General features: G+C 46.1%; 1 protein-coding gene across 14 annotated transcripts in view; it reads left to right on the top strand.

Annotated features, from left to right (window-relative positions):
* The window catches only part of Cd44 (CD44 molecule (Indian blood group)), an 89,378-nt gene that overhangs the window by 17,007 nt on the left and 50,650 nt on the right, over positions 1-21,721 (top strand). For all 14 annotated transcript variants that reach the window (XM_023710552.1, XM_023710540.1, XM_023710541.1 and 11 more), the window contains exon 2: positions 17,918-18,083. In XM_023710552.1, the coding sequence (XP_023566320.1) occupies positions 17,918-18,083 (166 nt within the window). The remainder of the gene's footprint in view (positions 1-17,917; positions 18,084-21,721) is intronic.

The raw sequence follows: 21,721 nt of genomic DNA, 5'->3' as shown, positions 1-21,721 counted from the left end.
CCATTTGTGCATGCTACATTGTCTGCATTGTTGGACACCATGGAAAACTCAACTGGTTTCTTTTCTTGATGAGCTTCCCAGATCCCCTGAAAAATGTTCAGAAGCAACCCGCTCTTCAAAGAGTAAACAGCGATTCTCAAAGCCAGGTCTCCTCTCTCTCTCTCTCTCTCTCTCTCTCTCTCTCTCTCTCTCTCTCTCTCTCTCTGCCAGGCTTCCTAGCTGCTTCTAAAAGCTAGAATTGAAAATGTTTGCTCAGCTCAGAGAGTTGAGTCTGTGAGCTGGCAGGGATTTTCTGTTGTCGTGAGAGCTCAGCAAACAATGTGGGCCTCGAGTTACAGCTGGGTTCAAGTCCTGCCATGCGCCAGTTATGTTGCCCCTAAGCAATTCATTTACCTTCGGTGCACCTCAACGTTCTTATCTTTAAAGCAGAGCTATAATACATACAGTCTACATTGTGTAAGGACTGATGAGACTGTGTGTGTGACGCCCTCCATAGAATTCCCTGCACAGAGTAAGCACTCAAAGGTAATAATTATGATCCTTGTTGTGTTCATAACAATCTTAGACCTCTCCCTTTGCCTCTATTCAGCCCTAACTGTGCTCCTGCTACGCTTGAGGAACGCCTTTAGCAGGTTTTGGGAGTTTTTCATTCCATTTCTGGGCATGCCATTAGCCAGGAAGATCTCATCTAATTTGGTGAGGAAGGCACACCAGAGTGCTGACACTCACATGTACTTACTGGAACCACTGTTCCTGAGCAGATAAAACAGCTGGGGATGTTCCGGGAACCTTTGCTGGAGCTGGTGAAAGTGAGCAGGGTCCTGTCCCTACTTGCACAATTGCAGCCTGTCTCCTGGGTTGCTTGTCTCAGCAGGATCAGCTTGCCTGCCTTCTGTCCTGGCAGCTGATGGGGGGCAGGAGTAGGGCATGGCATTTTCCTCCTCTGGGGTTAGAGAGGTTTCTTCGCATTGCTGTCTCCTGACTCTAGAGTCCGAGGGACCCTTTGGGGCAGCTTAATACAACAGCTTCCTTTTCATTCTGCGAATTATGGAGTTTCCCAAAGCCCACTTGCTCCCCAGAAGCCTCAGCTTGGAATTTCTTGGTTGTGAATGGGGGCCCAGTCTGTGGAAGCTTAAGTACCTACTTGTCCATCATTGTGGGTTTAACTCCCTTACCTCCAAACCTAGCTGCAATCTCCTGTACATTCTCCTTTAGTTCAGCTCTCCTCCAGAGCAAGCCCCATCTGGCCACTCCTGGGCACACCTCAGTAACGACTAAGGCTGCTTAACCTCTTAATAGCCATGTTTGCCTTTGTGTCAGCTTCCCATCTTGCCCTTTGTTTCACAAGAGTGTGGCTTTGGACCGCTGGTGAGGATGAACCAGCCAGTTATCAAAGTACAAATCATTTTCCACACATCATAAATTAAGAACACGAGGGGGGCTGGGGAGATGGCTCAGTGGAATAAGTGCTTCCCGGGCAAGTGCAAGGGCCTGAGTTCAATCCCTGGTTCAAAAAAAAGAACATGTGGGTTCCCTTGGCATCTGGGAGAGCTGAGGCCACTGGCCCGGGGTTTTATCTTTCCATGGAGGAAGGACCAAGATCGACCTTTCCTGAGCATGCTGCTGTGATCCAAGATCTCTGTCGGCACTAGGCGTGTATTTATTACCTAACTCTCATCAACTCCTCTTTGAGCCCATGAAGTTTGGATCAATGAGTGGCTGCATTTCCTCACAGCCACTTCGGAGGTTGAGGCATGGGGAGTTACTAAGAGGAAGTCCTTGCCTCAGACGGTTTGGATCTGATGCACTGCAGCTAGAGTACAATTCAAAGTCCTTTCTTCCTTTTAACACTACACCCCCTTGCCTCTATGGGGTTAATTCTGTACTTCCATCCCCAGCACTTGGAGGCTTTGAAAATTCAAAGAGTCTCCTTTTTCTCCCCCTAAGAATTTAGATTTAGATCCCCCTCCCTGTTTCTTTCTGGTCTCTTGAGAGCTAAGAGGCCAGAAAAAAAATTCAGAAGCGTTAGCTGGAATCTTCAGGGAAGGAGGTAAAGGGAACTTCCCTCTCCTGACTCTTCCTCGTGGCATTGCAGCCTCCAAGACCACCAGAGCTGAGGGACGCACTGGGAGCAGAGGGCACCACAACTCCTTGTTGCTCAGATGGGTGGAGTCTCCAGAGCAGCCCCTCGGGCAGAGACCCTCTAAGGCCTGAAGAACAGTTAGAATTGGCCCAATGTGCTGAAATGCACTGCAGGGAGCTTTGGGGTTGCTTGAGTAATTTAGGAAGATTCACTCTAAGAAAACGAGTTTCTTTTAATTGAAACCATCTTTCTCTCCAGCTTCAAGGGTAAAGCTCTGAGGCTCTGTGCTAGCTCTGAGACTGCGTGGTGGGATCCGAGAGCAGGATGCTGGTCACATTTACTCTCTTGTTCAGTCTATTATTTATTTTTGTCGGCCAGTCCAACCTGCCCAGTCCAGTGATTGCTTCACAGTAGAGCAAAATGCCACTGTCCTTGCAAGCAGGAGGGACCATGCAGGTGCCTGGAGTGTTTGCAGGGGGAGCTGGGAGGAAACGCAACCTTCTAGAGGCAGAAGGCTGGATTGGGGCTAGAGGTCAAGTCCAACTAGCTGATGAATAAATAGGGACCCTGGGATGTGAAGTGACTCCTTTAAGTGTTCACAGTATCTCAGTAAGAAGCTGGCAATTAAGCCCCATGACAGTGGACATTCTAATTCATGCTTTTCCTGCTGAAATAAAAAGACAGCTCTGGGGCACTATGCTATAAGTCAGATGCAGTGGAAACAGACAAAGAAGGCACAGTGCCACTGGAACCCACTTTGGTTCTGAGGGCTAGGGTCACTTGATGCAGGCTCCTGCCTAGGATGTTGTTTTACAGATAGATGGATTATTTCTCTATCTGGCTTTCATCTATCATGTTGTGCCCTTTCAATTGTGTGTATCCAGCTGTCACCCGTATTACATCATATACCATGGCCCATGCATATACATAATTAGATTCCTTATCTTAAATAACTTACTGTCTGGAGGAGCAGGATGTAGTGAGTGAGCAGGGCGGTTACGTAAGTTCAAGAGGCACTTTACCTATAAACTGCCTTGAGGACACTTTAATCTTAGAGATGTTGGCTAATAGCTATCAAGTAGCAGGCACTTTGCTAAGAGTTCGGTACTTTGGCAAATGCTTAGGTGCATGTCTTTATTTAATCCTTTAAAGTACCCCAGAAGGAAAGTATCACCTCCAGTTTACTGACAAAGAAACAAACTTAAAGATTAAGAAACTACGGGTCACCTAATAATCCCAGGGCAGACAGTACTCATCTTTCCAAGGATCATGGCCTTCACACTCTTAACAATACCGTAAGAATAAATCTCTGCCATCTCCAGCGACCAGTAGCTGAAAATACTACATGAGCTAGGTTTTGCGGAGCCTGCATCAAGTGACCCTAGCCCACAGAACCAAAGTGGGTTCCAGTGGCACTGTGCCTTCTTTGTCTGTTTCCACTGCATCTGACTTATAGCATAGTGCCCCAGAGCTGTCTTTTTATTTCAGCAGGAAAAGCATGAATTAGAATGTCCACTGTCATGGGGCTTAATTGCCAGCTTCTTACTGAGATACTGTGAACACTTAAAGGAGTCACTTCACATCCCAGGGTCCCTATTTATTCATCAGCTAGTTGGACTTGACCTCTAGCCCCAATCCAGCCTTCTGCCTCTAGAAGGTTGCGTTTCCTCCCAGCTCCCCCTGCAAACACTCCAGGCACCTTCATGGTCCCTCCTGCTTACAAGGACAGTGGCATTTTGCTCTACTGTGAAGCAAAGGAGGTTCCTGTCGGACTTTAGTGGCCTCAAGAGTGGACACATCACAGCCACGCTCTGTTGGGATACTTTGGGACTGCCTCAATGACATTGCATTTCTGACAAAGATGAAGAAGAGATACAGTCCTACCTAGATCTGTGTCCAACATATAACCCCCCAAATTTGTTTTCAAAGCTAGGCTATTTCATTGGCTAGTCTTTACTTTCCACTTCTTTCTTGTCTATCTTCTTGGGTTCAAATTCCAGGGGCATTTTTTAATGAACCTTTGAAAGCAAAGATGGATTCTAAACCTGATATAATCTATGTGTGTACACATGTGTGTGTGTGCATGTGTCTGTGTGTGCATGTGTGTCTCAAGTGTCTTTCCTTTTTTATTAATTTAATCTTTTTTATTTATTTGGTGCAGGGTCTTGCTATGTAGCTTGAATTTGTAGTGATCCTTCTGTCTCAGCCTCCCCAGCGCTGGGTTACAAGTGTGTGCCACCACGGTTTTAGTGGCCGGTATGGAGCACCTGGGGTTCTGAGGCCAGTATGGCATGTGGTACTGGGGATTGAACCCAGGTGCTTGTGCTTACCAGGCAGACACTTCGGCCACCAATTGGGCTATCTCTCCAGCCCCAAGCGGTGTTTCTTTTTGCCAGGCAGTTGGGTCTACCTAAGAGTGAACATCAGACTACACTACCATGTGACATTCTCTATCTTGTCCTCCTACTTTCTTCATAGCACAATCAGTATTTTAAATATGTGATTCAGAGATATATCAACTTTTTACTATTTGTGTCCTCACACTTGCAGGTAAAACTTTTGAGGACAGGGGTCTGGCTGGCTCCCAGTATTCAGCTTCACACCTGGCACGTGATAATATCTGTATTTCACAGAAGTTACTGCCAGTCAACATCCTGTGCCATTCCAATGGACTATTGGTGCTTTAAGAGTTACAAACCTCAGAAGAGGCCATTTGTTCTCACCTGGAGGATTGTAGAGTTTCAATCTGCAGCCTGCAGTGAAAGACCAGGCTTTGGCCAGGTGTGGTCCCTTGTCATGTTCAATGGCCATTTATTTGAAGGAAAATTAACACCTTATTTTCTTTGATAACTTCACAGAAGGGTCATTTGTATCTTTCTGTTTCTAAGCCTTTGGCTTTTTGCATGAATAATATTCTCTAAAAGCAGGAAGTTATGTTTGGCCTACCTCCACTGAGCATGAAATAAACAGTAAAGATTTGGGTCCCAAACCTGTGGTTAGAGTTGTATTTAAAAGCTTGTCAGAAATGAGTTCTCTGAAGTTTGGCATTTCAGACTGGCATCTGTTGTTACAGGTGGGATTTCACGGACTGAAAGCCCAGGAAGAGGTGTGAATTACAAGCTCTTAGTACACGGGGCAATTGGAACCGCACTAATCCTAGAAATCTTTTGGCCCAGAATTTTAAAATATCCCCACAATTCAACCTTTCCTGCTTTGAAATGTCTGTGTACCTCTCAAAGCATCTGAGAAGTGAGCAATGGTAGAGCTTTTGCAGGGAAAGAAATCTTACTCCTTGAATGCATGCAGGTATGCACATTTGTGCATGTGAGCACACATGCACACACACACAGGCACACACACACACACACACACACACACACACACACACACACCCCTTTTCATTTTAGCACCTGATAGGAAATGAGAAAAGAAAAAGATTGAGTTATTAAAACATAATCTCACAACTTGGGAGCTGCCAAATTCAGAATCTGTGGAAATGTTGGACTCCTTGTCCTCATTTACAATGCATTAATGTTGCAAATAAACACCATGGCAGGTGCACAGCTATGATGTTGGTGTATTTGGAGAGGATAAAGGGTGACTGAAAGGCCTCCGTTGGTTGTTGTTTGCAATAATCCGCTTGTAAGTCACTATAGTTTGTAAGGCAAACTGTGGATAAAGGGCTATTGGCAGCCAAGTATCAAGCATACGAATGAGTTTTCTTATAAATTCCAACAAATCCTGGTATTCCTAGAGAGGAGTGCACTCCTTTGCATTTGGATGAGGCTTTCTGAGTGACAGGTAGAGGCCAGTGGAGATTTCCAGGCTCTTGCTGACCACTAGAGTGTGTCTGAGATTGACCTTCTTATGAATCAAAGTGAGTGATGGCAGTAGGGAGAGGGCCAACAAGCAGCACTTTATGGGGTATCTGAAGTAGATTCTGCCTGTAAAAAGCAGTTATGGGAAGAACAGAGGTATTGACCTGCCTATATTCCACCCCAGCCAAGTGGAAATCCAATCCATACCTCCAACCTTTCCTCTTCCTCTGATTCCCTAGAAGCCTAGCTCTGTGTAAGCACAGGCCTTTGAGCTCTGAGCTGCTGGGCACAGTGCTGATTTTCCTTTTGAATTCAGCAAAATAGTCTAGTATACTCCAGTAATTCATAATAGTAGTGGGTTGGGAGGGGAAGGAATCACCAGCCCATCTACTCACCAGCTCTATTTGCATGGCATTAGAATATTAACTCATAGGGTTCAGCCTATCTGGGTGCAAGCAAGATTGGCTTCCTGAAGTCAGGCTGCTAGGCTGAGAGAGGCATTGGTGTTTGGCAGCTAAGACAGAAGGAAGGGGTCTTCCTGATCCTCTACCAGTGCAATCTTGGATGAGTTTCTTTCTTAACCTCTCCCAGCCTCAGTCCTTTTATCTGGAAAAAGTTTTAGTGATCGAATAGCACTTATATGACTACAGTGGAGGTTTGAATGAGAGAGTTTATATGAAGTCCCTGGCAGAGAACCTGATGAATAGTAGTTGGTCCATTAGGGTACTGGTACTGGGAAGCCCAGTCGAGGGCTCAGTAGCACCAGCTCTTAAAGCCTGTGTGTCCCAGCCACACCCTGTGCCTCACAGTTCACCTGCATATCGAGCCCCTCAGTGTGAGATTCTGCATGTCCTGAGCAGAGAGCTATGGCTTGGGTAAACTGAGTCTTGATGAACTCATGTCAGAGACCAAGTGTCATTCTGGACTTTGACTCTAGTCTTTTACCACTTTCGGAGTAGGATGTTGAGCTAGTTGTGCTGCTGTGGGTATCACTAATTTCATCTGTGATGTAGGGGCTATTGGTAGAAGTCATGTTTGCTCTGTGAGTCTTATAGTATAATGCTTGCTAAGACACCTAGATTCTTGTCCCATACAAAATAGCAGCTCCATAGAGTCCAGTGTCTTTCCTACCTCTCTTAAGAAGATGCTAAAAGACAAGCAAGGGGGAAGGAAACTGAAACTGGAGTTGCCGTGAGCTGTGAGTTCCTCCTATCCAGGTGTCTCTGTCTCAAAGGACAGCAGAAGCCTTACTTCCATTTCTCTCTAAGTCCCACCCAGTGCGCTGTTCATCCAGCCACCATCCCCTTCAAGCCTATTGGAAATTCACACTTGGCCATATCTCCTCTGTGCAGGGTGAGCTAGAGGCAATCTTTATGGAGGATAATAAGTTGCAAAGAATCTCTGTGCTTATCCTGAGCCTGCGTCACCTCTAAAGCATTTTCGCATGATGGGTTTCCTGTGGGCTCCCACCTGTGAGTGTCAGGGCCCTATACAAATTGTTGTCTGTCTGTTTATACAGCCATCATGTGGGACAACTAACCCCTGGGCATATTGCGAGACTTACCTAGCGATGGATATCACTGCCATCATTGCCCTGACCACTGTTTGCCAGACTGGTGCACGGGGTCTCCTAGGAACCACGGAGGTGCCAGGGCTGTGGGTAGTGATGGGTGGATGCTCACTGAGAATGAGCAGCTGGTGGACCAAGGCTCTGGACTCGATCTGGGTCTGCCCTGGACCCCTCACTCCAGCTCCCATTGAGACAGCTCTGTCTTTGCTTGTCTTAAGCATCATGGCTCTGTCTAGCATGTTGTCATGGGGAAGAAGGAAATTCGAAACCTTCACTGACCTCTTTGAGCACAGTCACTCCCCTCTTGACAACCCAAAGCAAAAGGTGGCTGCATGCAAGATAATGGGGACAGTCAGGAGGCCTGGAAGACTGAATTGATGGCTGGGTTTCTCAAATTCCCCAAAAGACATTGAGTGTCTTGTCCTTGAATTTCTTCATCTGTAAGGTGGGTCCCTACTACCTACTGTCTGGGCTTCCAGGGGCTACCTGGATATGAAAATCTGCATAAATGAAATGATGAAGGCAACTCTCCCACGACAAGTTTACTAAAGCCTCAGGTTGATATTTTGATGCATTCTATTCTGCAGAAGGTGAAACCCTAGTGTGTCTTGATTCAGAAGGAAGTTATGAAAGGCTTTCTGGGCTTTTTATACTGTCCCAGTGTATGTGTATATGCCACTTTATCTCACAAGCTCCTGTGATTTCCTAACTTCTTATTTCATCCTGAGAGGTAGGAAGACTCGAGATGTCCAAGGAAGCTACTGCGAATTATTCAAGGCTACATAGCTTCTAATGAACAGGACTTAGGCTGAAATCAATGTATCCTCCTTTCAGGTGAAGAGCCCTCCACAGGCCAGGAATCTATATATGGCCTCCCCCAATACAAATATTATCTTTGCTCCACACCAACTCTCAGAAGGTGCTTCCTGCAATCTAAAGTTGCTCATTTCCTCAAAGTGCTGGCTGCAGAGCTGAGCAGAAACTGTATACAAATCAGGTGATGTGGCTCTAATTGTAACTGTCCAGAAAACAAAACAAATTTCAAAACAGTAAGACTTTCTACTGACGATAGGAAGACACACCATGGGCCCCTGTGATGCTTTTTCAGTTTACTTACCACATCCTGGGTTTGTGTTAAGCAATCTGCTATATTAATAAGATCCCAACGAGAAAGAAAACAAACGTTTTCAGGCCAGAGGATTTCCTGATCACCATGGTAACACACAAGGGCACACACTGTGGTTTCTTCCCTTCATCTATCTTCCTGGAGACTTGTTCTCCAAAGGCCACTGGGCTTTCCCGAATTCTTACGCAGTGAGGCACTGTTCAGGGGCTCACACTCTCTGGTGGCAGAAATCAGGCTCTGGTGGGCCCAGGATTAGGAGTGAGGGTCTTCAGTGGCTTCTTGGTACCCAAGTCCTCTTCATTGCACCAGAAGGTGTGTAAGAGCCTCTCTTCAAGCTCAGAAAGCAGTCAAGCTCTTTCTAGACTTTGTGCTTCAGATTGGCTATTTGGAAGCTTTGGCTACAGGGCCCGGATAACATCTGGATGAACCCTTTGGATGTTTCCCTGGGAGAGTGGATGTGACAGTCCTGCTGGTTGGGGCCCACTGCCATGACAGGATCTTGGACAAGAGGCTGAGAGACCAGAGGGCCTAGCCAAGCACTAAAAGTTGGGGTGTCTTTCCTCTAGTAAGTGCCAGGAGATGAATAGCTCAGTTGAAAGCAGCCCAGGACACATTCTCAAGGAAATTCCCTTAGGCATTGTTTTCTGTACTCTTTCAACCCTCACCCACCTCTGGGGCAATTCCGGGAGAGACTGAGTCACTAGAGACTCATGGTCTGCCCTGGGCAGCCCAAGGCAATTCTGCCACAGAGTATGACTCTGGCCTCATTCAGAAGTAGATGCCAAACAATGCCCTCTTTCACGAGGTGCCCAGCACATGGGCATCAGGAGATGGGGGCCAGCAATGTGGGGGTAGTGGGAAGACAGCCAGCTTTCTGGACTGGCAGGCCTGGGTGGCAGCATGAACCACAATAGCTCAAAAGACTGCCAGATGGAAACTTCTGGACTTTGAAGACATCAAACAAATGAAGAACAGAATGACCACTTCATGTCTCATTGAGACAAGTGGGCTGAGACTTTATTGGGAGCAGCTTTCTCATCCCTCTTTATAATAAAGTTTGGTGCAAGAGAACTGGACTCAGAGTCAGGAATCTGGCATCTCTTGGGCTTCTTTTCCTGTAACTGTCCAGTGGACCTTGCTTAAGCATAATTGATTTTATTTTCTCTGGTCTGACAGAGAACTTGGTTAGAAGCCCTCAGTTGTCCCACTGTGCTCTAAACACGGATGCTACAATTAGCAAGAATGCTGGAAGAATAATGTAACCCCTTCCTTCTTCACTTCTAATCAGAATCAGGTTTATAAGTTGCAGACTTTGCTGTAATGGACATGAACTGAGCAAAGCTGAGCACAGAAATAGTACTGGATTTTTTCATAATAAATCCTGTATGAGGATGAAAAATGTGGCAAGCTCTCCAATCCTGTGGGCCTGCACTATGCAAGAGATTTCTGTGGTCACCTCCCAGGTGTTCCATCACACTGGATGCCACCAGCCCAAAGTGCAAGGCTCCAGGTACATCAGTCTGGAGTCTTAATGTGGTCTTTCTAGACCACTGGTGGCAGGGGAACTATGGCATGTGTGTCATAGAAGGCACACAGAGCCCTCTCTGTCAACATGAGAGGCAAGTGGATGAATTGTTTTTCTAACCTAAAACCTCAGTATTCGGGTTTGATTGTAAGGTTGGCATTTCATGATAAATACATGGCTTTGGGGTTAGAGTTTTGGGCACAGTCTTTAAAAGATTTACCAACATGGGTCTAAACCTTTAGATCCCATAGTGGAAATCTCAGGACATTACAAAGACATCCTGCAGTGTGATGATCTAGCCCTGGGAGAACTCTAAATCCCAGGATGCTCTCTTCACTCGCTCTGCCTGTCCATGGCCAGAGCATTCTGGATCTAACGGGTGGGGAGCTGGAAAGTTGTGGCAGTGATAGCATTGAACTATCTCAGTTCCTAAGGCCATTGAAAGAGGAGCCAAGGGTAGGAGCTGGGAGAGGTGGCCAGCTCACTGTGGGGGAATCCAGTGAACACTGAGGCTTCAGAACCTTCTCCCCTGGGAGAGGGTGGAAGTTCTACTGGTGAGGTTGTTTTCCATGCAAGCTTTACCAAGCCCTTGAGCGAAGGGCTTGCCCTTTAAGCCTTATGACCCAGAATCAAGGGAACTATGACTATCTAAGGACTGGGGTGTAGCTCGGTGGTCTAAGGGCTTGCCTGGCAGACACAAAGAACCCTGGTTTGATCCCTAGTACTGCATCTTCTGTGGGCCACTGAAACTGCGTGTGGTGGTGCCTGCCTGTCTCAGCACTGGAGAGGCTGAGACAAGATCATTACTATGAGCCCAAGCTGGGTAGCAAGACCCTGTACCAAATAAATAAATAACAGTTTTTTAAAAAATTTAAATAAAATAATGTCTAATATGCTCAAGTTCTGTTCTCAGAAGATGTCTTTAATAACCATCTCTCCATAGTGTACAAACCACATAGAGAGCAGATGTTCCTGTAGTTTTAGAATCTGTCCCATGTAGCAACTCAGAGTGAAGACTGTGATCAACCTGCACACTCTGACATCTGGCTCTAGTATTCACTTTTCCTCCCACTTCTCAATGAATCAATTAATTCATATTTTAAAAAAATGGGGATAATAGAGATGCATCCCTCATGGCTGCATAGGATTGCCATGAGAATAAAATGAATTATTAGGTATAAAGTATTGAAACCCCTGAATCTAGAATGCATACTATCTGGGTTTGCTCTTACCATGGCCTAGAGTGAACTGTGGAAATTAGGCAAGTCATTGAGTAGCAGGAACGCGCTTTCTTCCTATCTTCATGATAAAGCCACTTTCCCTTCATGTAGCCTACTCTGAGACTCAATCAGTAGAAAACTATCTCATTTGTCTCATGTCTTCTGGAGAGATGACAGATAAGGACCAGCCATGTCTGGATGCCTCATGATTGAAAAACAAACTAACTCATTTGGGTCAGTATAGAGAATGGAGGTTCTCTGGCCCAGAGGTGGTTGGGAATTATCTTTTGGTGGTCTGTTTTCTGTCCTCTCTCTGAAAATTGGCCTCAGATATGGCCATGGATAGTGCGAGAGCATGCCCTTTCCATTCAGAGATGAGCTCTTCAAAGTTCAGATGGACAAAACCAGCCACAAAATAAAAATGGGCCCTTGGAAATAATTGCTTTCATGGAAAACAGAAAATATCCTCAGGAGCCAAGGTTGAGGCTCAAGACATTTTCAGTGTCCTATGTAGGCTTCTCAATACATCCCTGAGGATGATATCACAGGGACTTGATGAGAGGTCTTTCTGAGCCCACAAGTCTGTCTGTCTTGTGGGGATGGGGAGACTGAAAGAAAACATCCATTCATTTACTCACCATTTGATCGATTGAATTTAATTCATTCATTCATTTATCATCTGCCTACAGTGCGCAGCTGTATGAGGTACTGGGGTACAATGGTAGAAAGAGCAGAGATATGGTCTTTGCAGTCAGAAAGCCCACAGTAAATTTCCAAAATTCCAGAATCCTTGAATTTCCAATCTGATGGACCAAGACTTTGAAGAAAACAATTTTTGGAATTTCTTTCCCTAGTTGAAGTCACAGACTTCTTTGGGAAATGACTGAACTCTAGGGCCATGGTCCCATCAATAATCTGTACATGTAAAGTCTTGCACAGTTTCCTAAGTTCATGGCCCTTTTGAAGACCGTTGTGGAGGACCACCTGAGCAGACCGTTGTGGAGGACTCTTCTTCCCCTTGAAAGAAGAGCAACTGTCTCCATTTTGGCTGTGCCTGACCCTATTTCCATGTATTGATATGTACAGAGATGGCTACCACTTTTCCTTATCTCTTCAATTGGCTTTAAGCAATGCATATTGGTCTAGCCAAGGTGCTGGTGGTACTCTCTGAAGATGGCATGTGTGTTTCCCTGGTAACCCCCACCTGCTGCTCTTTAATATGAGCCGGGTGGAGATGGCATGAAGAGCCAATGCTCCACACTGTTGATTGGGATTGAGCCTCAAGATAGAGGCTTGAAAGATTACACACCAGAGCTAAAGCACCAGATCCCAAAACATTAGATACTATCTCAATTGTGTAATGCAGATTACTTTCTGCACATCCTTCTCTCTGTGCATTGCAGAGGGAGGTAAATACAGGCTTCCTACCTAGGCCAGCCCACAGTATTCATCTACTTCCTACCATTCTCAGTCAGTCATCCTCAGGCCACTCGGCCTTCATGACTGAATAAAACTGGGGTTTGGCCCTAAGTTGAGGCCTTTGCTCCAGATAGCCATCACCATGGCTAGACTTAGAACCCCATGGCCCTCATAACTATAAATATGCATTAGTGTCTTTATTCTTGCCATGGGTTGCACTGGAAGATGTAGATTGTAATTACCATCTTTAGAATTGATGGGATTCCAATAACTTATGCATGGAATTACAAATATAAACTTTTTGAATTGAGATGAAGATCAGGAAGGGCCCTCTATAGATCCTCTCCTGGGCTCCAGGTGGCAAACTTCCTGTCTCTCAGGTCCATTTCCAGGCAGGGTGTGAAACTCTAGCCCCTCACTTCTCAAGCCAGGTAGCTTAGTTCAAGATAATGGCAATTTGAGTGGAAATTACAGTGATTTCCTCCCATTTGAGAAATGACTGGGGAGAAGCAAGAAGTTATTTCTCTAGGGCCCTACAACATAGGCTAAGTTTTGATATGTGTGCAAGGGATTTACTACTGAGATCTGCCTTCTTCTTGATGTGGGTTTCCAGGAAACTATAGATAAGATTAATGGCATTATGGGATTATCTGAGTAACAGTGCCATGGGCCTTCACAGAGGTTGGAACTCCTTTTTCATGACTTGAGGCAGCTTATTTCACCACTTGTGCCTCAGTTTCCTTGTCTTTAAAGTGGGTTTGGCAGTAGTGCCTACCTCATAGGATTTTGATGAGAACTAATTAAGCTGAAGTATCTAAGGCAACTGTATAAGTATGCAGTGTCCACTGGCTCTAATTAGTAAGTCCCAAGCATCAAATCAAGTATTCGCCATAGCTCATGAAATGGTCCTACACTTCTGGACAAGTTGATATTGCTATCCCATCAAGGCAGAGACTGAGCATCAGGCTAACCATTCAACTGGCTGTGTAGCCCGGACAGCACGCGAGGGTCTGGATCTCATGCAGCTTTGGACATGCCCACACATGGCTGGGCCATGGCCCTCATGTATTTTTGCTGCTGAAGTCTAGCCCATGGGGTACAAAGACTAGATTCCATCTCCTCTCCTTGGCAGATGCTGGGCTCTGAGACTGCTTCGTCCCGCCCACAGCCTGTGGTAAGCACTCTAGATGGCAATGCTTGCATCCTGAAAGTAGCTTCACCTGGTCCATGTCTTCACTGAGCCCAGCCCATTCCTTGGAGAAATGGATTTGAGTGAGTGTACTCATTATGTGATTCAGAAGATGTGTTTTGGAGACCAGAGGGCTCAAAAGAAAATTTTTAAAATATGTTTCCATTTGGAAATCTTGTTTGAGAGATGCAATTGGCCATTTAATATAAGCTTCTTGAGTCAGAATAGCTCCCAAACAGCCACAGTCCCTGTTTCTCAGGAGACACCCAGTTGTCTGGGGAGGCCACTCTCCCTACGGGGATTTGCCATGGATACCGCTGTGCTGCACAGAGGTGCTCTGTGGCCAGGGCTACAATTACCATGCCCTGACGTCCATGCTATTTAAACCTCTTGAGTAGTACCAGCTTTACATTACTGAGGTAGAGAGGCCAGAAAGATCACCTGCCTCAGGGATAGGAGTAGCAACTAGTTGTTAAGCCCGAGGCGCACTTTACCATTATGCCCTCTGTGAACTTGGCATGTTGCTGTTCCTTAGACTCTGTATCTGGAGGGAGAAAAAGTAGTACCCATCCTGTAGGATTGTGTTAAGGATAAAATGAGTTAATACGTGTAAAATGCTTATAAGAATGACTAGAATATATAGGAAGTGCATACTGTTTTCACTGCTATTACTGCTGTTGGTATTATTAATACCCTCCAACATAATAATTTGACTTTGCATAGGTATTAGAGAAGACTGTTGGAGTGATAGTAAATTGGTGTGGCTTAAAGCATGTAGCCCTGCGGTCTCGGTCCCTTTTAAGTCAAAAAGAATGCAGAAGGAAAAGAATCTGAACATTCACAGAAGTAGACCTGAAGGGAATTGCTTGGCACTGTCTTTGCAATTCCTAAGTGGCCAATTGGCTTGAAGATAAGGAGTTAGAGCTCTTCATAAGATTAAGATAAGTGTGCAAGCTGTGGGAGTTTTACTTTGCCAGTAGTTTACTTATCGAGCATCCTTTCGCTGATACTTGCTATGTGACAGGAAGCCTGGCTTATCTCGCAGAGTCTAAGAAGGCTGAGGGTTGAGTATCTGTCTCCTCCCGGCATGCCTACACTCATGCACGCACACACTCACTTGTGTGCACAGGTGGCCACACACTCACACAATGCACGCATGCACCATCTATGAGGTTGTGCTGGCTGTGTACATGGAACTCAAGGGCTATCTTTCCAAAGTTTGAGCCTGAATTGGTTTCTCTCTTATTTGCGTGTTTTGTCTGCCAGGTAGCAAGGTAGGATTGATTTACTAAGAAAGAAACTGACATTCAATGGTCCACACCGCAGACTTTCGTTTCAGTCTGGTGGATGACAGCCCCTCATTGTGTCTGGAGCCTATAGGTAGTTTGCTCCTCCCAGCATTTGGCTGAAGGCTCCCTTGGCAGTCTATCCTCCACCAAGCTCCCTGGGACACTTCATTTTTGTTTTGTTTGCTGGACAAGGAGAGGCCCCGGAAAGGCTGTCACTCAGAGGGACAGGTTCCCTTTGTGAGAGTGGCCAGCCAAGCCTGCAGCTGAAAAGGTCAGCAAAAACAAACAGTATTTCTAAAGGGCCTTGTGCCTTTCCTTCCTCTCGATTCTCATCGCCTCATCCAGCAGGTGTTGCCCGAGTGACTGCAGAGAACCTGTTAGACTTGCTGAAGAATCCACTGCACAAAAACATCCTCTCTACTTCACCTCGCTCTGATGCTTGGGTTTTGTTGCTGTTGCTTTTATTATTGTTTTTAAGGACCCATTTGCTAACGACACAAACAGAACAAAACGAAGATCAGTGTCTTTTCAAGCTTTGCTTCTTATTTCTTGTTGTGTCATGTTCAGAATGAAGGGAGGTAATACAGAATTTTATTTGTTGTCCTTCTACCTGTGTGTTTTTAAGGCACTGTTTTCTAGTGTTGGGAGTCTGCTTCCTGCACTAGAAGAAGAAAGGTGACAACTGCAGTAGCCTGGCCCCATCTTCGTCCTCATGGAACAGTTTAGCTGGGTCTTTCTTTTCTCTGCAAGTGCTCTAGGGATGTGAATAGATCCCGAGGCACATGGCAAAGTGGTTCAGAGCATGTGTTTTGCTGTTGAATGATAGAGATGGCCAGCTCCGTCATTTAGTAACTGACTTTGAGAAGTTATTTATTTTTCTGAAGTTCAGTTTTTTCACCTTTACATAGTACAGTTATGTCTAAACTTCAAACCTCGGCATTCTGCTAAAGATGAAACACAGAGGGCTTCAAAGGTGCTGCATACTGCAGCAAGGCGGGATCAACTCTCTGACGTCAGCTCTGGCTTGTCGAACAAAGAAATGAGGTTTAGGAGGCACTTATAGCTCTAGAAAAAAAAGAAAAAAAAAAAAACTTCCCTGGGTTTCATGCTTCTCTGAGCCTCTACTTTCCTGTTGGTACATAAGCAGCATTTTCCTAAGCTCCTTTTGGGCTTATCAAGAGAAAATCTAGTCTAGATTCTAGGCCTGGCCTCAACTCACATGGAATGATGCCTAGCACCTGGGCTACTATCCAGAACCAACTTGAGCAGGTCTCCCCAGAGAAGGGCTGTCACAGAGGATCGAGGAAATGCTCAGAAGGAATCTGGCACCGCCACATTAAGGCAGTGCGATCCCTTAACTATCCCAGGTGGAGTTTACTCAAATGAACACTGGTGATAATAGAGTCCTAAAGGAACGACAAGTTTTCAGTTAAGGTCTTTGAAGTCTTTTGCGATTGTCACACACAGGGTTAAATAGAAGAGTGGTTTTCAAGCTTCCGATAGATTTCAGATTAATGTCTACAAAGCTCACAAAACTCTTTGCTTTAAATAATCATTTACCCAGTTGATACCAGTTGTACTTCATTTTCAGTCCCATTCACTCATGGGAGCAAATAGCAGGCCTTGGGACTATCGATTAGAAGTGGGGTTTTGGGAGAATTTCAATGGGACGTTCATTCATTCATTCTACCAATACAGCACCAATTTGCAGTCAGTCACTAGTGTAGGTATTAGCACTATATTTGCAAACCAGTGAAAGGCCTATGCCTTCTAAAGCTGACCTTCTAGAGAGGACATGACCCACACTTAACAAATGCACACATTGATAAGTATATAATTGTGAAAACAAGAGGCAGGTGAGGTGAGAGGGAGGCTGGAACTGCACAGGAGTACTCAGGGAAAGATTTGGAGGGGGGGCTGCAGAGGTGAAATTCTGAAGACAAAAGTGAACCACCCACGTGACTGAGCATGGAACATTCCATACGGAGGGGACAGCAGATGTGTTTTCTCAGAGGGGAAGGAGTTCGCGGTGCCTGAGGGAATGGACAGAAAGCTTTGTGCTCTGTGTGGAGCAGAGTGAGCCACTTAGAGGCTAGAGGGGGCGACCCCAGCCAGATTGCCCTGGGCTTGACCATGATGAGCAAATTTGTTCTGGGTGCAGTTAGAAGCCTGGGAGGGCATAAGAGGAAGCAACAGTACTTGACTATAGAAAAATGCTCATGATGCAAGATTAAATGGAAAAAAGGACTTTGAGATATGTTAGCACTATTTATTAAGCTATATAAGCCTCTCTCTCTCTCTCTCTCTCTCTCTCTCTCTCTCTCTCTCTCTCTCTCTCTCTGATGTATGTGTGTTCAGTAAAGAACCTGGAGGAAGATACGGTAATTTTGTGGTTTTTCCATAAGTTTGTGTCACTCAGAATTGCATGCTTTTTGAAAGCTTCTTGGGTAAGCAGTGGAGAGAATGCAAAGCACTCAGTGGTTTAGCACATCTTATCTTTAAGATCAGCTTAAAGCAGTATTGTTTTAAATTCCAGAGTGGACGTTGAAGGCCCCCGTCAGTAGTTTGTTGGCTTTAGAATGAGTCTTCCCTAAAATGAACTTCTCAAATGCTCATCTGTTTTTGTGTGTGTGCAAACTGTTTGTGCAGAAGATTAACATTTCTGGTTCATCCCCTAGATTTGAACATCACATGCCGCTATGCAGGCGTTTTCCACGTGGAGAAAAACGGACGCTACAGCATCTCCCGGACGGAGGCAGCTGACCTCTGCAAAGCGTTCAACAGCACCCTGCCCACCATGGCCCAGATGGTGCGAGCTCTCAACAAGGGGTTTGAGACCTGCAGGTAAGGGACAGGACGGGCAAGCAGCCCCTTGGGGAAAAGCCCAGGCCAGGTTCTGGGGGGCGGGGCATAGGACCGGAAGGCCCCTCCCTGACAGCCGCAGGGATCCTTGCCTGAAGAGTCAGCCCCACCTATTCATTTGGTGAAATCAATGTGAACCAGTATGACAACTGGAATTGAAAGCCTGCTAAACACACCTCTGTGAATCAGAGCGAGGGAGGCTGGAGGAAGCCATTAGGGTCATATCGGTTAGAATCCTCTTGCCTAATGTGCTTCCACTGCAATTCTCCCGCCTTTGAAGATGTGCGCAATATCATTGTCGAACCACAAGAAAACGCAAAGCAAATAACAGTGTTTAAAATAAGTAGGTGGCTGCTGGAGCCTTGCTCCTTGCAGGCTTGGCCCAAAGCAGGCCTTTTAAACATCCCTCTTTTCTTTCTCCTCTGTGTTGCTCCGGCTTGAGGAAGTAAGTAAACGAGTATGAGTGTGTTTAGATTTATTAAGATATATTACAATTAAGATCTCTGAGAGGGCACCTTCCAAGTACCTCCGGGCCCTGCAGAGCCCTTCTCAAATCGGTTTGCTCCAGGATAATCACAGCAGGATGAGATCTTATTTTTCGGATTTCCATGACATGTGGCCCACGTGGTGACAAGCGAAGAGAGGTTTGGCGGTTTGGTTTGATTTCAGTAGGAGGGGACTGGATGATGCGCACAAAGCTCTGAAGCGCCCACCGCATCCTGCAGCTCAGGTAGCGCAGTCCTGACCCCATGTCCCCACCCCGTCACCCCCATCCCCTCCTCCCGCCCCTCCCCCTCTTCTGGGTCCACCGCAGCCCTCCTTGGGGAAACCATTGCGCGTAAGTTCAGCGCATCAGTCCCCTGTCCTTGATGACAGAAGCACCGACTTGCCTCAGGAGTGGCAGCCAGGACTCCTCCTAAGAAGAGAAGGATACCTTTAGTATAAAATGATTGCAATATGATAATTACCAGCCACATTTGACAACTGATACACTTTAATTAATTACAATTAAATAATATTAAGACTTCGGTGGCCCTAGCTATATTTTAAGAGCTCAATTAACCAAAAATGGCCAGTGGCTACTGTGTTGTATGATATATTACAGTTTTCATCATTGAAGAAATTCTTTTGGAGCAGTGCTACATAATGAGGGGCAGATGGGTGGAAACTTTTATCTGCGTGTGCTCAGAGATGGATCAGGAGTAAGTAAAAGGAACCCAGGAACACACCACCCTGGTAGCCCCTGAACCTGAAGTGCAGGCAGCTATGAAGGAGGACCCGTTAGCAAATTCATTTATTCTCTCCCTAGGGCTGATCTGGTCCTGATGGGGCCACCAGGCTAAGACGGGTGATTTAGCAAGTTGGATTTCAGTAGTGAAACACAGGCAAGGCAAACTGGGTATGATCGAGACACTCTGAGAACATGGGGCTCTTACCTGCCAGGAGACATCAGGGAACAGCAGGATGGTGGGAGCCCAGCTGTCCCTTTGGCTCAGGCAGTCCTTGAGCTGCCCAGGGGGTGGGCATCACTGCCCTACTTTATGGAGAATGTAATGAGGTATAGGGTATTTCCTGCAACTGGTCCTGCAACTCACAGACTGCTCAGGGAAGAGCCAGATTGGGTCCTCCTAAGTCTGAGCCCAGGAGATGTTAAAGACCAAGCCCTCCCCAGGGACTGAAGACAAAAAGGAGCAGCATACATTGCATGCATTTGCTGAATATTTTTCTTTTCCCTGCAAATATTAACCTATTTATGCCACAGCCAAACATACATCTTTTTTTTTTTAATTTTATGTATTTAGGACAGGGTCTACAGGGTCTTAATACATAGATCAGACTCGTAGTGATCCTCCTGTTTTTAGCCTCCCAAGTGCTGGGATTACAGGTGTGCACCACCATGCCCAGTCTCAATGCCATCTCAATGTTCCCTGGGGGCAGGGCCGGTATGGCTTGTGGTGCCAAGGATTGAACCCCGGTCCCTGCACTCTACCTAAGCAGATGCTTTAGTTCACTGAGCTATCTGGCTGGCCCCCAAACATACATCTTAGTATTCCCACCTCATGTCTGGGGAGGACTGGCCCACCCTGCCAGTCTACTAGTTTGTCACCTGACCCAGGGGTGAGCAAGGATGAAAGACAGAGAGAGACACACAGTTAGTTGAGCACAGCAGCCAGAGGGCCCCTAGCGTCTGGCCCATCCTGCCTTTATTCACTCAGATACGGGCACTAACAATTTAAGTAGCACAAGACTCATCTGTCTTTCAACAGCCACCAGTACACGCTCAGGTAAACAACTCGATCTCAGCCGTCCTGACTTCTCCCTAGAGCCTGCAACAAGCCATCACCCCTGCACACAACCTTTCTCTTTTGTGGCCACAGAGAAGGCTAGCTAGGCCTCCACTCTACCTAACTGGTCTCCCACGCATGCCAATGTGTTTCCACGGGCAACAGGCCATACGGCACAACAAAAATTCAGCTATGACTTACGAAGGGCCTGTGTTAGATTTTAGAGTGCCAGTGTTATATGCAGTTGTCAACATGATGTGAAGGGGGAACAGTGGGGGGGGGGGAGACAGAGAGAGACAGAGAGAGAGAGGGAGAACTGTGCCAAAGAAATCTATCATTTCACCTATAACTGGCATTAAGTATTGCAAAATTCATTTCCGTACTTTCACTTAAGTAGCTATGAATCAGATGCTTGCACAGGCCAAATGGAAGTCTCACAGGCTAGGATAAACCTCAGCAGCTAATACTCTTTTACCTGCCCCACCCTGATTATAACAACCCTCATAGGTGAAAACTTATTAACATTTAATTGACCCCCCCCCCCATTGGGTGAAGGGGACTTTGGGGAACCAGTCTGTCCATGCAGGCAGGAATGAGTCATGCGAACTACTGTTGCAACATAGAGAGAGCGAGTTCTAGGTGCTTAAAAATCAAGCTTTCTCTGGATCTCATAGGACAATGCACTCTGAGCCTTTGCCTCTGACAGGAGAGATTAAAATACAGATCATTTTAGCCAGTACTGCATTGTCAAAACTCAGCTGGATTTCACTCTTCCCTTCTTCCTGTCCTCCAAAAGGTATCACTTTCTCCCTTGCAAATAGTAGTTTTTCAGCCCATTTTTCATTGCTTGATCAGGCTCTATCTGGAAAAATAATGTGGCATGTGTATGTGGCTGCCAGGGTGCTTCTGGAAGCAGCCGGGGCTCTGTGCTTTGCATCTGAAAGGAGCTCCAGCTGTCATGTGCTCCCAGGGCCATCCCCATAGTGAGCGGGGCCTAAATGCTTTACTAGCTTCGCTGCTTCTGGAATGTAGTAGAGCAAAATGAGCCACTGCCACCTACTCCCTTAATGGAAATACTCTCGTCTTGATGATGGTCAGTTTAGTTCTACTGGTGGGAGTTTTGCCAGGGGTGCTCACGAAGCATACGTGGTGGTGTTTCCCACACAAACAAGGCTTTGTGTTTCCAATGATGGAATGCATAGTGAAAAGGTAAGACTAGGAATGAAGAGCGCTGGATGGGAACCGAGGCTGGGCTGAAAGGAAGAACCACCTCTTTCCATCTGAGGGAAGTAGGCCATGTTGAGTCTTGTCCGGAAAATACACGGTGCACACTGT

This window comes from Octodon degus, unplaced genomic scaffold (genome assembly GCF_000260255.1).
Source record: "Octodon degus isolate 3935 unplaced genomic scaffold, OctDeg1.0 scaffold00018, whole genome shotgun sequence".
In the NCBI taxonomy this organism is placed as follows: domain Eukaryota; kingdom Metazoa; phylum Chordata; class Mammalia; order Rodentia; family Octodontidae; genus Octodon; species Octodon degus.
This window is presented reverse-complemented; position numbering and strand designations above follow the sequence as displayed.